The 15,000-nt window shown below is 40.5% G+C and overlaps 1 protein-coding gene across 2 annotated transcripts in view; it reads left to right on the forward strand.

The window, feature by feature from the left end:
- Positions 1-6: 6 nt before the first annotated feature.
- The window catches only part of Osbp2 (oxysterol binding protein 2), a 178,277-nt gene continuing 163,283 nt past the window's right edge, over positions 7-15,000 (forward strand). The window contains exon 1 of one of the 2 annotated variants that reach the window (XM_048798235.1): positions 7-509. In XM_048798235.1, the coding sequence (XP_048654192.1) occupies positions 73-509 (437 nt within the window). In that variant the 5' untranslated portion in view covers positions 7-72. The remainder of the gene's footprint in view (positions 510-15,000) is intronic. The other variant, XM_048798238.1, reaches the window with a different exon arrangement.

Here is a 15,000-nt window from a genome sequence, read left to right on the forward strand (position 1 = left end):
CAGCCCCAACCCCAGCCCCAGCCAGAGCCAGAGCCAGTGCCGGCACCGGAACGGGACCGGACGTCAGGACAGATGTGGGAGCCAGTTTCAGAAGCAATGCTGAGATCTGATCCTCGCTCGCAGAGGAAGTCTGAGTCAGGTCTATCGGTCGGGACAAAATCCGAACTGCTAGAGTTGCCGCGGGGGGCAGACCCCGGTCCAGGTGGAGGGGCTGGGCCCTTATTCAAGGGCATGTCAGAGCAGCTCCCCGCGCAGGGTTTAGTATCTGGGAACGTGCCCTTGCTCAAAGAGTCTGGGTTGTGTCCAAGACCTCTGCCTCTTCTGCGACCAGGACAGGCGAAGACACCTCTTGGAGTTCCAGTGTCGGGGATTGGCACGGCCCCTAGTGCCCCAGTGGCCCCACTGCCTCTGGACAGCTACAAGGGCTGGCTCCTCAAGTGGACCAACTACCTGAAGGGCTACCAGCGCCGCTGGTTCGTGCTCGGCAATGGCCTGCTGTCCTACTACAGGTATGAAAGTGTCAAGGTGGGACTTCCAAGGTTTGGAGGGTGGTGATGCTGCAGTGATGGTGATGGGAGGACCTCCAGGGTTGGGGCCCATGGCCACAAGCCTAGGAGGGCTTGGGAGCATGTACTTTAGCAGGAGAATTAATACTACTCTGGCTAACTGTCAAGGGCTGGGGCCCTAACCTCTGGCAAAGGTGATGTGACCTATGGACATGACGTCTGGAGAACCTAGGTTTATGGCCAAGTAGGAAGGTGGGATCATGGGGTGATCTAGGGCCTCAGTCCTTCTCTGGTCTTGGTAGCTGTGGGGCCTGGGATAGCTAGCTAGAATCATCCACCCAAAGTCCTTGTCCTCTTCTGATTCAGGAGCTAAAATCATTATAACAGGAATTGAGGAAGACAGTTACCTTGCTTAGTGCTTGGGACACTCTCATGGGAAATGCTTCTTTTTCCTCCTCAGGCAGTTGGCCAATTTGTTTCCCACTGTTACTGGTGTGTGCTGGTTGCCAGCCCTTGAGCTTTGAATAACAAACACACAGATGTATGGTTCACAGTGTGTGCCTTCAGAAATCCATTTTGGTTTGGAGAGCCAGGAAATATTCTCTTTTGTCCTTTCTTATTCCAGAAACCATGTGGAATTGATAATTTCAGTCCAAAGTTGACACAGTAAGAACTGTCTTTCCATTGAAAGTGGTTTAAAAGGGGGAATTCCTGAGGGTTTCTTTCCCTTTCTTACTGGCTGTGCCTTAAATATGTTTCCTAGGGATGATTGGTTTAAACTTTGAGATCTCAGATCATTCTAGACCAGTGGTTCTCAAATTTTAGTGTGCATCAGAATTCCCTGACAGGCTTATTTATTGAAACAAAGTGCTAGGCCTCTCCACTGAGTTTCTCATGCAGTGGGCCTAGGGCACATGGGCTGAGAGTTGACATTTCTAACAAGTTCCCACGAGGCCTATGATGCTGGTCAGGACCATACTTTGAGAAACTCCATTTCATTCTTATAAACAGAGGGTTCCTGCTTTGCTGTTTGCTGAAACTTGGGTTACCTTATTTGCTTCATTCAGCCAATAGTATTCCTTCAGGTCACCTATTGTAGGATTTATGCCATCCTTCCTAGCCTTTTAGAAATGTGGCTTTTAGAGAATGGTTTGAGTCCATGATGCTACTGAGAATTTGTTAGCTTCACTGAAGTTATGTGTTGGTTTCCAATCCGATGTGGAGCATCATTGCATGTGTATAATTCCTGCCAGAAGAGAAAGCGGAGATTTGTTTCTAATGCATTCTCATGTGGTATATTGGTGCCCCTTGGCCCACTCAGCTACACCATAAATATGACCAAGACTATATTATTTTTAGCATTAAGAGACTTAGCAAAAAGAGCTCCTTTTCCAAATGGTGTTTTAATATAAATTTCCATTCTCTATCAGGTCTGTGAACATTTCACCAAGCCATCCAATGATAGGGACCTTTAATGATTTAGTACAGTATTACTTTTTTTCTTGAAGGCAAGGGACTAAACAAATAGGGCATATTAGCTATGGACCACACATTCCACTTTACATTTATATTCATTTATTTCATTCTTGCAACCATTCTGTGAAGTAGTCTCTATTGTTGTCCTGCTATACAAATGAGAAGTTCTGAGGTTTGAGAGGAGGGCATAGCTTATCATTGGGTCACCAGCCCAGGATCTGGTGGAGGGAGATTCTGACCCTGGGTTGGACCTAGCCCTTTTGAGTGAACTCAACTGTCAAAAGCCAGTTCTTGTGGAGATTGGATACCAAGAGATATTATAGTGTTTTCAATATCAGTTTTGATCAAATTGCCCCTGAAAATGAGAAGTTGCTCATGGAAATCTGCAGGTGCCTGTTCCAGATGTGTCCTAATGCCCACTCATCCTTGAGTTCAGCAATTCTGTGTTATCTTTATTCACCAGGTATTACTGAAGCAAAGGTCAAGGTGATGTTTATGAATACAGGGTTCATAAAGCCAGGAATGCCTTGATCTAATGAAAGTAAAACCTGGTCTCCAGTTTTTTTTTTTTTAATTTAACTTTGTTTTCATTAGAAGAGCAAAGAGGTCCCTTTCTTTTCTTAAAATAACTACATATAAACAATTGGCATTTGAAGAAAATCTCAAGTGTGCAGATTCTCTGGGTCTAAGAAACATTCTTACTGCTTGCTGATAAGGTTTTAGAGACAAATATTGGTTTGTGGCGGGGAGGGGAGAGTAGGAACAAGTTTCTTGTTTATGAATGTGCACAGCTCAGGTCTATAGTTTCATTTTTGGATATTTCTAGATTACAGAGTGGGTACAATTATTGCTTGACTCATCTGGATGGGATGAATGATTCCTGACATTTACACAGCCCCATGCTCTCATTTAGTTCCATGTGAGGCCAACCAGAAATGGGAAACTGAGGCTGAACAACGAAGCTTTTGTGACTTACCCAAAGGTACTGAGCTAGCTGATGCGTGTCTGAAAGCTACTGTAGATGAGTAAATCTCCATCTGCTGAAAAGACCCTTCTGTAGGAGCTAGAATAGCCACTTCTCTGAACTCAAGAGTGCTGTGATCTCCTCTTCCACATGTCTCCAAGCGCTTCAAATGTTTGATGCTGTTCTCCTGTTCTACTGCTGATCTGAATCCAAGCATGGCCATCCTGCCAGACAAAATCAAGGACCAGTTGTCCTCCAGGCCAGTCACTCATAATCCTGACAGCAGCAGGGTGCCTTATGGAGCGCTCTGTCTTTACCAAACGTGTGTTCTCTCAACCCTGCCCACATGCTCAGCTCTCAGTGGTTCTTCAGGTGTGTGTGGCTGGTATAAAGGCAAGATTCAAGTGCTTGTAAGCCAAAGACCGAGTAAAAGAAGTTTTTGTTCACTATCTCTTTTTCTTACAGACTGATATAGGCAGGATTCCCTGCTGCAGCTGTCAGAGAGGGAACAAGAGCCATTTCTCTTGCCAGCTTCTCTTTTGGGAAGCCATTTCCTATACATGTATATATTTTAAAATTTTTAGCTAAGGGAAACCTGGTGTTTGGAGAAAATGTGGGCACTTATTCCCCTTCCCCTCACCAATCAGTTCATCCCATCTTTTGGTCTCCCTGCTCCAGGATAACTACCATCCCAAATCTTGGTCATCTTCTTCTTTCTTTCCTTTTTATTTAGTTTTAGCCCATCTACATTCAGTTTTGAAAAGCCTACATTTTTAATTTGAACCATTTTCTACTTCATAAAAATGTGCGTGTACACTCTTGCTTGTGTATGATTTTCATGAGACTGGTTTATTTTAACTTTTTTGTGGTGCTGGGAATTGAACCCAGGGCTTTGCACATGTTAGGCAAGCTCTCTGACATTGAGCTACACTTCCAGCCAAGCATCTTCTGTTATGGAGTAATTATAGAAATTCATGTACACATGCAAGAGTTTCTTTTGGGTTGTAGAGGCAAATACTGGTTTGTGGGGGGAGGAGAGAGTAGGAACAAGTTTCTTGTTTATTTATGTGCACAGCTCATTGAGTTGGAGAGAACATGAATGTTCACCTTATATAATGTCAAGTTATTTCCAAAAGTATTATACCAATTTTTTTTACTCCCACCAGTAATGAATAAGAGATTCTGTGGATCTATATCCTGTGTAACACTTGATATTTTCAGTATTGATTTTTGCCAATCTAATGACTACCCTGTGGTATCTCATTTCAGTCTTGACCTGCTTTTAAATACCCATTATTTTTACCTTAATAGAAAAACAGTAGGGGTTCAAATAAGAATTTCTCATTTAGGTGTGGCTTCCTTGGGGACTTTTGCTTTGGATTTTGTTTGAGAATTTCATTTGATTGCTTAAGTTCACTCTAAGTGAGACAGCACATAGTGCTAACAGATGGGCTTAGTAACATTCACATTAGCAGGAATAAAAAATATTCCTTGTAAATATTGTCACATATAAAAAGCATTTCTGGGAGGTATGGGTAGTTGTTAGCAGATTTCTACTTCTTTCCAGCAATGTGCTAAGAATGTAAATAAGACAGAAGTTGAGGTTTTTATTCCCTTCTTGGCACTCTTAATTATATATCTATTTAGATACTAACAAGGAGAATATGGCTTTGCATTCAATTGTTTTGGTTGTTAGTTCCCATTTTAAACATTTCATTCATAGTTCTTGTCTCATAAAATTAGAGAAGAATTTATAAACAGAATTTTAGCTTCAGAAAGTTGGTATGGGGAACGTGTTACAAACTCAACTTTTATTAATATTAACAACAAAATTGATTAGGTTAGGCAGAATTTTGTCTTGTATAACAGTTGTTCATTTGGCAACATTATAAATGAATTTTTTTATTTCCCAGGAGATGACTTTAGACACAGGCATTTATTTATTGTTCATACTGATCTATGCTTAGTAATGACTAAGCTGATTAGCAAGGAAGACATTAAAGAAATTAATTTAGATCTTTAAGAAAGAAGGTTGTGGTCAAGAGAAAGTAAATTTCCTTCTGGCTTAGGAAGGCCACTGTGTATTTGGTGAGCTGGGTTTCAGAAAGTTGGTGTGGGGAAGGTGTTCCAAACTCAACTTTTATTAATATTAACAACAAAATTGGGATGGGAGCCAGGAAACAGAAGATGGTGCACCAAGACATCTTTACCTCTAGATAGAATTATATACTCATTCCTCCAGTGAGGTCAACTCTCAAAAGCCAACTTTTGTGGAGATTGGGCACCAAGAAATGTTGTAATGTTTTTATGTTGATTTCAATAACACTTGAAGGATGGAGATGGAAAAGACCATCCATTGCAAAAAAGAATCCCTCAAAATGTGAAGTTGAGCATGCCAGTCTACAGGTTAAGGCAATGAGTTTCCCACAGGAGGTGGTCTTATATTGAATTCAGCTTTAATTTAAAATATCAGTGTTTCATATTAGGAGTCTATTAGGAAGCTGAAATGGAACACACTGGTTGATATGTATAAATATTGGTTTGAAGTATATTTGCTTACCATTTAGCACAGAGTTGTTGCAAATAGGTGATAAATGAACTAGCAGTATATTGTGAAGGAACATCATGCATACCAACATTCTTAGCAAGTTCTGGTGACATGAATTGTAATTTTCCCCACAAAATTGCTCCTCCTCCTAACTTTCCTCTTTCTATGAATAGCTGAAAACCTCTGAGTCATGATTACTGCTTCTTCTCTCTCTCTCATCTCACATCAGATAGATTTTCCAAGCCTGCCTGTCTCTCTCCCCTAATTCCTCCTTTGCATCCTTGCTGCCACATCATGGTACTGCTTTGCCTTCTGCTCAGTTGATGTCCCAGCTCCCATTTACTTAACCTAGACAGCAAATGCATCCCTGCTGTGGTACTAGCTCCCCAACCCAAAGGTCCTGAGGTTGTCTCATTTTCTCTAGAATTCTCTTTTTAACAGTCTCATCTCCTGTGTAAGAAGATTCCTGCATTAAATTCCTCCTGTTTGAAATATCTATAGTGGTCCTTGATTGCTCCAAGGACCAGGTCTTCCTTCTCTTACAGTTTACAGGATGTGTCTGTGGACACCTATAGAGACAACTTTGTGTCAAAAGGATACTATGATCAAATTCAGTATCTTCTTTTAATTCCACATACAGCCTAGCATGGTGCTTTGCCACTGAAACACTCTCTATAGCTTGCTTAGTCTGTGAATGGGTGAGTGAATGGATGGGAATTGCCTGTGAGTTTATGGAATTTTAGAAAGACAAATGTATTAATGCCAAAATATTTTTTTTCTTAATTTGTCTTCAGTTTCATAATTGTTTACTGCAATAAGATTGAGAAGATAAATTGGATATTGCAGGATTAAGCCAGTAATGCCAAAAAAGTGACAGGAAATACAGATATGTTGATCGGTTTGAGTGAGTTGCAAATAGGCTACTTGATGACCAATAGCTTATTCCTGTGGTTTCCATTTATATTTCCACAGAGTTACAAGTGTTTGGATGTGTGGTCTGTGTATATCTTCAATGATTTGTCACTTTTTAAGTTGGCAGTGATTACAGGAATGGGGAGCAGAGATTAAGCTTTTAATGTTTCATGATCTTATAGCTCTTTAAATTAGTTTTATGCATCTGATTGTTTGCCTGGAATGTGTTACATGTGCATGACTCTGTGAGAAGCAGGCCACAGATTAAAGATGAAGCCTCCGCCCTAAAATCTTAATTATTGCATAATAGTACTATCTCTGGATACTCTAAGTATTGGGAGTGATTTCCAGTTTCAGTGAAGTAGTGGCAGCCTTGTCATTATCTTATATAGAGGAAGAAGTAGAAGTTCACTAACAGAACCAGGCTCAAACATAAGTCTTCTTACTCAGCTCATGCATAGATTTCCACCCATCTCACGTTCTTACTGAGGTGAACTGGGGTTACCCCAGGTTTGAAGAATGACTAGGATAACTCATATAACTCAGTATGTAGTTGTACCCACAGCTATGCTTTATTATAATAAAGGATACAAACAAAACATAAGTCAATGAAGAAAAGGCAAAGGCATGGGACAAAGTCCAGGGAAAACCCATACCCACAGTGTAAGCTTTCAGGGATATTCTTCCACTGGAGTACACAGACAGACTTACTCCTTCAGCAACAAGTGTGAGAACACAGGTGAAACACTGCCAACCAGGCAGACTTGTTAGGGACCCAGAACCAAAGATGTTTGCTGGGGGCTGATAACATGGACACCCTCTGCCTGGCATGTACCCAAATTCCAGATTCCTAGAAGGAAAGCAGGTATTCAACACAAACGGCATGTGTAACTGGCTTAGGCACAGTGAGCCTCCCTTATTGGTTAGTGATCATCAGGGACCCTCCTGAAATCCAAAGTTCAGAAGCCTGCCAAGGGCTAGTCTTGGAAGCAGGCCCTTCAAAAGACGAGCAGTCTCAGGCTTGCTATGTGAACTCTTTTCTGAACAGATCTGATCTCCCTCCTTCTTGCAGAGTTCAAGGATGTCAGTCAGGATAAGGGCTAACACTGCACCCTGGTTCAAGGAGAGTGAGTACTTACAGTTGACTTTGAGTGGCAATCTACCGAGTGACTTCTTGTTTCCCATCAGCCCAAGCCACATCCCACTCTTACAGGGTGTCCACACACAGCCTCGTCTGCAGCTCTGTAAGCAGAGTGTCCTCTGTGTGAAGCCTCTGGCCATGTGGTTGGCTTCGGAGACTCATTTCTGATCTAAGGGCCAAGGCACTTTGGAGGCTCAGTTTTTGCATATGACTGGAGTCCACTTACCACATGAACCTCTCTCTTCTCCAGTATTTTTGTGCCTTTGGTAGAATGTCCAATTTTAATTCTTCAGCTGTTACTGAACTTTGTACCTTCCTTAGGTGGGTGTCTGTTGATCCAGGTTTGAGCCTTATGAGCAGTCTGGAATGTTTACAACAGTGAATATACACTGGTCCTGTTTCCTGGACAATTATCCCAGATACTGACATGTGGGAAGGAGGAGATGGTAAGAAACACCCCTGAAAGAAATTGAAATTGGCAGCTTGATGTGTGCTGAATCACATACCAGATGTCACCACGTAGAGATGTGACTTTGAGAGGCTCCTTTCATAATCATACCAACAGAATAAACCATAAATGAGTTTTGGAGTCACACTGGTGCTGTATGTTTTTTTCTTTTATGTGTGATGCTTTTTCCACTTTTAAGAGTTCTCTGAGTTCTGATCACTCAGTGATGCTCCCCTCCTTCTGGCACCTCATCACATGCTCAGCCACAGCTCAGTACCTTTAACACCAGTTTAACAATCCTGACTCATACCATTTTATCTGTATTGCTGGGCCACTGCCTGAAACCAAGAAGAGGGCAGATGGCATTGCTGAGCTTGCACAGGAAGTTGCCAGATTGTGTTGTCCTTTGAAGCAGCAGTGGATGCTGCTATAATACAATGGGTGGCTTCTCTGGTTTACTAGATGCAGCCCCAACCCCAGGCATAGCACTCACTCCCTTTCCAAGCCAGGTGCCCACCTCTTTTTGTCCTGTCTCTCCCCTTCACCTGGCCTTGATTCTTCCCCCACCTGACTTGCCTTATTCCCCCTCCACAAGCCATCTGTCTTTTATTTTACCCTTAAGATTTCACACTGGCCATCCCTCAGCAAGGAGGATGCCTCCTCGTTGCTGCTGAGATCCTAGCCAGGAAGTCTTAATTCCAGGGTCATCACAGCACAGACCCATCTGGCTTCCCTAGCAGTCATCTGGAGGAACCTTTCTTCCTCTGGGTACCATTTTGTGTATTGTGTCATTTGGTCACACACTTCTGATAACTAGGTATTTGTTTCTTCTCACTCCATTAGATCAATATTTCCTTCCTCCTCACCAGAGCAGGGGCTATGTTTTCTCAGTGTAGTGTCCTCTGGGATGTTGGACATAGTGCCTTATCTTAGCAGATTTTCAAATTTCGAAGAAGTATTTTTATAGAAAACACACTTTGTGGGAGGGGGATTCAGCTCAGGGATACAGTTGTGTACTTAGACACATGATAGCCTTAGTTCAATCCAGAAAGAAAGGAAGAAGAAAGAAAAAATAAAACATGTTGTTATGTTGATCTTTTTCACACTATAAAGTCTCAACATTGCAGCTTGCAGTAGCCCAGAGGGAGTCCCTGAATTGCCAGAATGAAGTGACCATTCTCTTGGAGTTACACATGATCTGACTTTTTAGCCTTTTTTTTTTTTTTAGGCTTAGCAGAAGCCAAGGATACATAAGGGCATTAAGAGCTGATTCTATTCATTTATGTTTAAAATTACTTGTTATGACAAATTTTAAACATACACATGTGTAGATAATAGTATTTTGAAACCCCATGCACGTATTGCCCAGTTTCAATAGTTTTTCACTTCTAGGTCAATATTATTTCATCTCAATCCACCTCATATCATTTTGAAGTGAATTTCAAATATATTTCACCTATAAATGTTTCATTATGTATTTCTAAAGGGTAAGGATTTTATAAAATATATTCATAATACCATTTTTCCACTAAAATAAATTAACAATAATTCTCTATATAATCAGTTCACAGTTCAAGTCTCAAATGTCCTAATTGGGTTTTAAAAAAACACATTTCTTTGTATTAGTATTCAAATAAAGTCCACTCATAGAATTTCCCACCATCTGAGTTTTGCTGATTGTACTCTTTTGGTCAGTTAACATGTTCCTCTGTCCCATGTAGTTCCTTAATTTGATAGATGGTTCTGGAGACTTGATCAGGCAGTGGGTGTTCTTCCATCAAAAATTCATAATGTCTGGGGCTGGGGTTGTGGCCTAGCATGTGCGAGGCCCTGGGTTCGATCCTCAGTACCACATAAAAATAATGAAATAAAATAAAGATACTGTGTCCCTCTACAACTAAAAAATATTTTTTAAAAATTCATGATGTCTGGAACTTCTCTTTTTGTGATGTTAGCAGCTGGTGATAATCTATCTTAGATTAGTCTAATACTTTTCTTTATTTTTTATTTCTTATTTTTACAATACTGGGGATTGAGTATAGGGATCCAGGGGAACTCTAACAGGCAGCTGCCTCCCCAGCCCTTTTTTATTTTTTCATTTTGAGACAAGTTCTCACTAAGTTGCCCAGGCTGATCTCAAACTTGCAATCCTCCTGCCTAAGTCTCCAGTGTCACTGGAATTACAGGTATGTTATTACACCTGGCTAGATTAGCCTAATTTTGTCACTTCATCTTTATTTTTATTATTTGGTTACTCATAATTCAGTTCACACAGAAAAAGCAGAATGATACTTGATTCTTTTCCATTACTCACAAGTTTTAAAAAATGATTGGTCTTCTCTTCCAATAGTGAAAAATGACATTTCTTCCCACCTGGTAGGATGACATCATTGCTCCTAGAGTACATAGGCAGGGAGAGGAAGAACCCAGGAAGTGCTTGTTGAACTGAAATGTACTCCTGTCTTCCTACCTCCTCTATTTGCCCTTGAAAGAGGGCAGATGGACATTTGTTGATTTGTGGACTCCTGAAAAAAGTAAGGATATGTCTCACCCACATCTTGCATGGGCGAGGGAAAGGGTTCCTATAGGAGGGATGGGCTGGCTATGAAATGAAAGCTAAGAAAATAGTACTACAAAATAAACACAAGACACCAGAAATATGTTTTCAGAGTGGGGGCAGCGACGGGCCAAGCTGACCAGAGGGGTGCAGCTTCTGACAAAGAAAGAGCCCGCACATGGTTTATTTATATAGGAACAGATCAAAAGGACTCAATAGAAACATCTTCGCAAGAACAGGACAGGGCAGGTAGCCTGTTTGATTCTTAACGGGTCACACTCATCTCCAGTGTTGTGGGAATCCTGTGGCAGAGCTGAATAGGATGTCACATGTACTGGGCAATCTCAAGCCAGCAGAGTTGCTGCTGGGAGTTCCCAGATACCAGACTTTCCTATCCAACTTCTTCCATGCTGATTTGGTTCACATACATTTCACCAATGGCTTCCCGCAGACGTAGATGGCTAGTTTCATGAGCTTTAGCAATCTTTTTAGCTTTCTGCACATTGTATGAAATGAAAACAAACACATTGGTCGGGAATAGAACACTGCAGGAAATTATGTTTGATATGTTCATGAATCTTTGTGGTTTGGGAGGTGCTTGTTTTTCTCCATCTCACTCACTTCATGACTGGGTAGGAACTGACCACCCCCATTTTATAGATGGGGAAACTAGGGTACATAATGTATGATTGTTTTGTCTAAGGCTCAACTACATGTAACTCTTTCTATCATTTTGTTTAACATACAGCAAGTATCTTGGAGTCACTATTGACATAACCCCAGCTCTCCATTCTCATATTTATTCATCTAGAAACATGTCCCTTGAATATCCTCCATGTGTCATATGTCACAGAGGTGAGTTCCTGAACTTTGGCAGAAACTCAGACTTACTTTTTTTTCAGGAAGATTTTCAAGTGTATAAAATCGATTAAATTAACTCAATTAAAATTAAAAAGTCAGTTAAATTAAATTCCAGAACATACTGGTTAATTTAAGGTTTCCTGTGAGACCTCAGCTTCAAACTGCTAGTTACTGAGTGCTGCCCAATTTTTAGCTGTGTAGGTAAACATGCAGACAGGCCCCAACTGTCCGTGTATGAGGTTGTGAGTATCCCCCAAACAGTGTCCCTGGCATCCGCCCCCATTCCCGGGCAGCAGAGGGCAGGGCAACCATTGGAACTTCTCTCTGGAATGATAGAAAATACCCAGGGTCATAAATCCTTTTGAATGCTTACCATAGCCTAAGAATAAATAAATCTTTCTTATTTTATTCTCACATTTGAGGTAGAGGGATGGTTTAGAAGGTTAAGTAGGTTGTCCTGGACGACACCAACTTGGTAAGTGATCGACAGTTAACCTGAGTAGTAGTGAGAGTACTGCTTTGCTCATATTATCATTTCTGTGCAGCACTGTACTGCAACTGGCAGGCTGGCCAAGGTGAAGCATAGGAAAACAGAAGTTTTCCTTGACATCAATCTACCTTGATTTGCAAAAATCTTTGAGAAGAGGGGAGACAGAGGTACAAACCTAAGTGTCCTATCTTACTCCATGTCTTCATGGGTCAGGCAAAGCCATTCTATCTGGATTTAAGGTCTTTGGTTCTTCAAAGAAAAATTCAATACATGACAGAAAATTTTGGAATGTAATAGTACCCTCTATTTTTTCCCTGTTCTATTCTTGATTTTAACAATGGCCAAATTAGTGGCACTTAATGGTATCTAAGGTACATATATATGTGTCATCCCATCTGATGACATTCCAGAATAAAGACATATAGTATCCCCTGGGTACAGATGAGAAAGCCAGCCCTTGTTTTAGTGCAGTGGCTGTGCTAGTGTGTGGCTAAGCTGAGATCTGACTCTAGATCTAATGAAATTCCACCACACCACTGGAGCCTCCCCTTTTAGCATTGGAAGCAGTCCTTCTCCCATCAACAAGCGTATCCCTCCCATAACTCCCCTGGTTTAGCAATTGTCCTGTCCCACTTGGAGATCTTTGCATGAGCAGTCTCCCATGTGAAGGCAGCCAGGGAGCATTGGAGGGACCTCTCTCTTGGTTTTTGTTTTTGTTCTTTTGCTCAGAAGAAATCAACCCCTGCCTTGCACCCTCTCGGCAGGGTTCTGTGTGACTGTGTAGCAGAAATGCTGGCTCTGGAGGCCTCACAGGAGGCTAGTTGCTCCTTTGTGAACTCTGAAATGGTTGGCAAGGTTGGTTGTCCATATGCACTAGGTTTTTCAGTTATCTGTTGGCTTAAAACAATGATAATGATTTTATTGTCTTACTCAGTTTCTGTCATTTAGAAATTCAGAAAATGTTTGACTGGACTGTTCCAGCTCAAGCTCCTCATAGGGCTGTAGGCAGATGGTGTCCAGGGCTCGAATGGAGATAAGGATCTAGAGAGATTAAGAAACTTGTCTGAGATTTCACAAATAATTTGATTTGCCAAATTCAAGCCCAGGTCTGCTAAGTTCAAAGCTATTGCTCTTTGTTATTGTACTATCCTAACTTTCTTCCCCACCAAAACTTTGATAATCAATATATTTGAATTAGAGGCTCATCTAATTTACATTTTGTCTCTTCTAGGGGTCCATTTTTCTAGCTGCTGGATAGAAAATGAAAGAAACATAGAAATGTCTACCAAGGCTTTTCCTGAATCCTGGCGTTTCTCTCAGTCCCAGATTTTCCATTATCAACTATCATACAAAAAATGTTACTATGAAGCCATATATAGAATTACATCCTTAAAAATCATTGTCTAGCTATTGCAGGGTTACAATATCCTCTGGAATGTAAAGATAATGAAAAATCAAATCTCTCCCACTTTTTTGTCATTGTTCTCCATGTGATTTTTTTCTATTTATTTTATTTATTCTAATTGGTTATATATGATAGAAGAATGTATTTCAATTCATATTACACATTTAGAGCACAATTTTTCATTTCTGTGGTTGTACACAAAGTAGAGTCACATCATTCGTGTCTTCATACATGTCCTTGGGGATAATGATGTCCATTTCATTTCACCATATTTCTTACCCCCATCCCCCCTCCTTCCCCTCCCTCCCTTTGCCTTATCCAGATTTCCTCTATTACTCCCATGCTCCCCTCCCCATTATGGATCAGTATCCGCACATTTGGCCTTTGGTTCTTTGGTATTGGCTTACTTCACTTAGCATGATATTCTCCAGCTCCATCCATTTACCTGAAAATGCCATGATTTTATTCTCTTTTAATGCTGAGTAATATTCCATTGTGTACATATAACACGTTTTATTTATCCATTCATCTATTGAAGGACATCTAGTTTTGTTCCACAGTTTAATATTGTGATTATGCTGCTATAAATACTACAGCATCACTGTAGTATGCTGATTTTAAGTCCTTTGAGTATAAACCAAGGAGTGGGATAACTGGGTCAAATGGTGGTTCCATTCCAAGTTTTCCAAGGAAGCTCCATACTGCTTTCCAGACTGGTAGCACTAATTTTCAGTCCCACCAGTAATGTATGAGTGTGCCTTTTCCTGCACATCCTCGCCATCCTTCTTATTGTTGCTTATAGTCTTAATAGCTGCTCTGCCATTCTGACTGGAGTGAGATGAAATCTTGGAGTAGTTTTGATTTGCATTTCTCTAATTCTAGAGATGTTGAACATTTCATATATTTGTTGATTGATTGTATATCACCTTCTGAGAAGTGTCTGTGTGATTTTTTAAAATATTTTTTTAGCTGTAGATGTATACTATACCTTTATTTGTTTATTTATTTTTATGTGGTGCTGAGGCTAGAACCCAGTCTCTCACATGTGCTAGGCAAGAGCTTTACTACTGAGCTACAACCCCAGCCCTCCATGTGATTTTTTTAAATGATAAAAACATGTAACATAAAACTATCTTAACAATTTTTATTTTATTTTTTTAAGATTAAAGGGTCTTGGTATGTTGCCCAAACTGGCCTTGAACTCCTGGGTTCAAGTGCTCCTTCTTCTTCAGCCTCCTGCGTAGCTGAGACTTAGGTGTGTGCTACTGTGCCCAGCTTTACCTTAACTATTTTTAAATATCCAGTTCTTTGGTGTTAAGTATATTCATGTTGTTGTAAAACAGATTTCAAGAATTTTTCATTTTGTGAATTTTAAACTTGATACTATTAAACACTTCTTTCCTTTTTCCCTCTCTCCCCAGCGATTGTTAATTATCATTCTATTTTCTGTTTCTATGACTTTGATTACTTTAGATAACTCATAAGAATGGAATCATATAGTATTTGTCTTTTTAAAAAATATTTTTTAGTTGTAGTTGGACACAATACCTTTATTTTATCTATTTTTATGTGGTGCTAAGGATCAAACCCAGTGTCTTGCATATGCTAGGCGAGCACTCTTCCCCTGAGCCACAACCCCAGACCTCAGTGTTTGCCTTTTTTAAACTGATTTATTTCATTTAGCAAAATATC

This window comes from Marmota marmota, unplaced genomic scaffold (genome assembly GCF_001458135.2).
Source record: "Marmota marmota marmota unplaced genomic scaffold, marMar, whole genome shotgun sequence".
In the NCBI taxonomy this organism is placed as follows: Eukaryota; Metazoa; Chordata; class Mammalia; order Rodentia; family Sciuridae; genus Marmota; species Marmota marmota.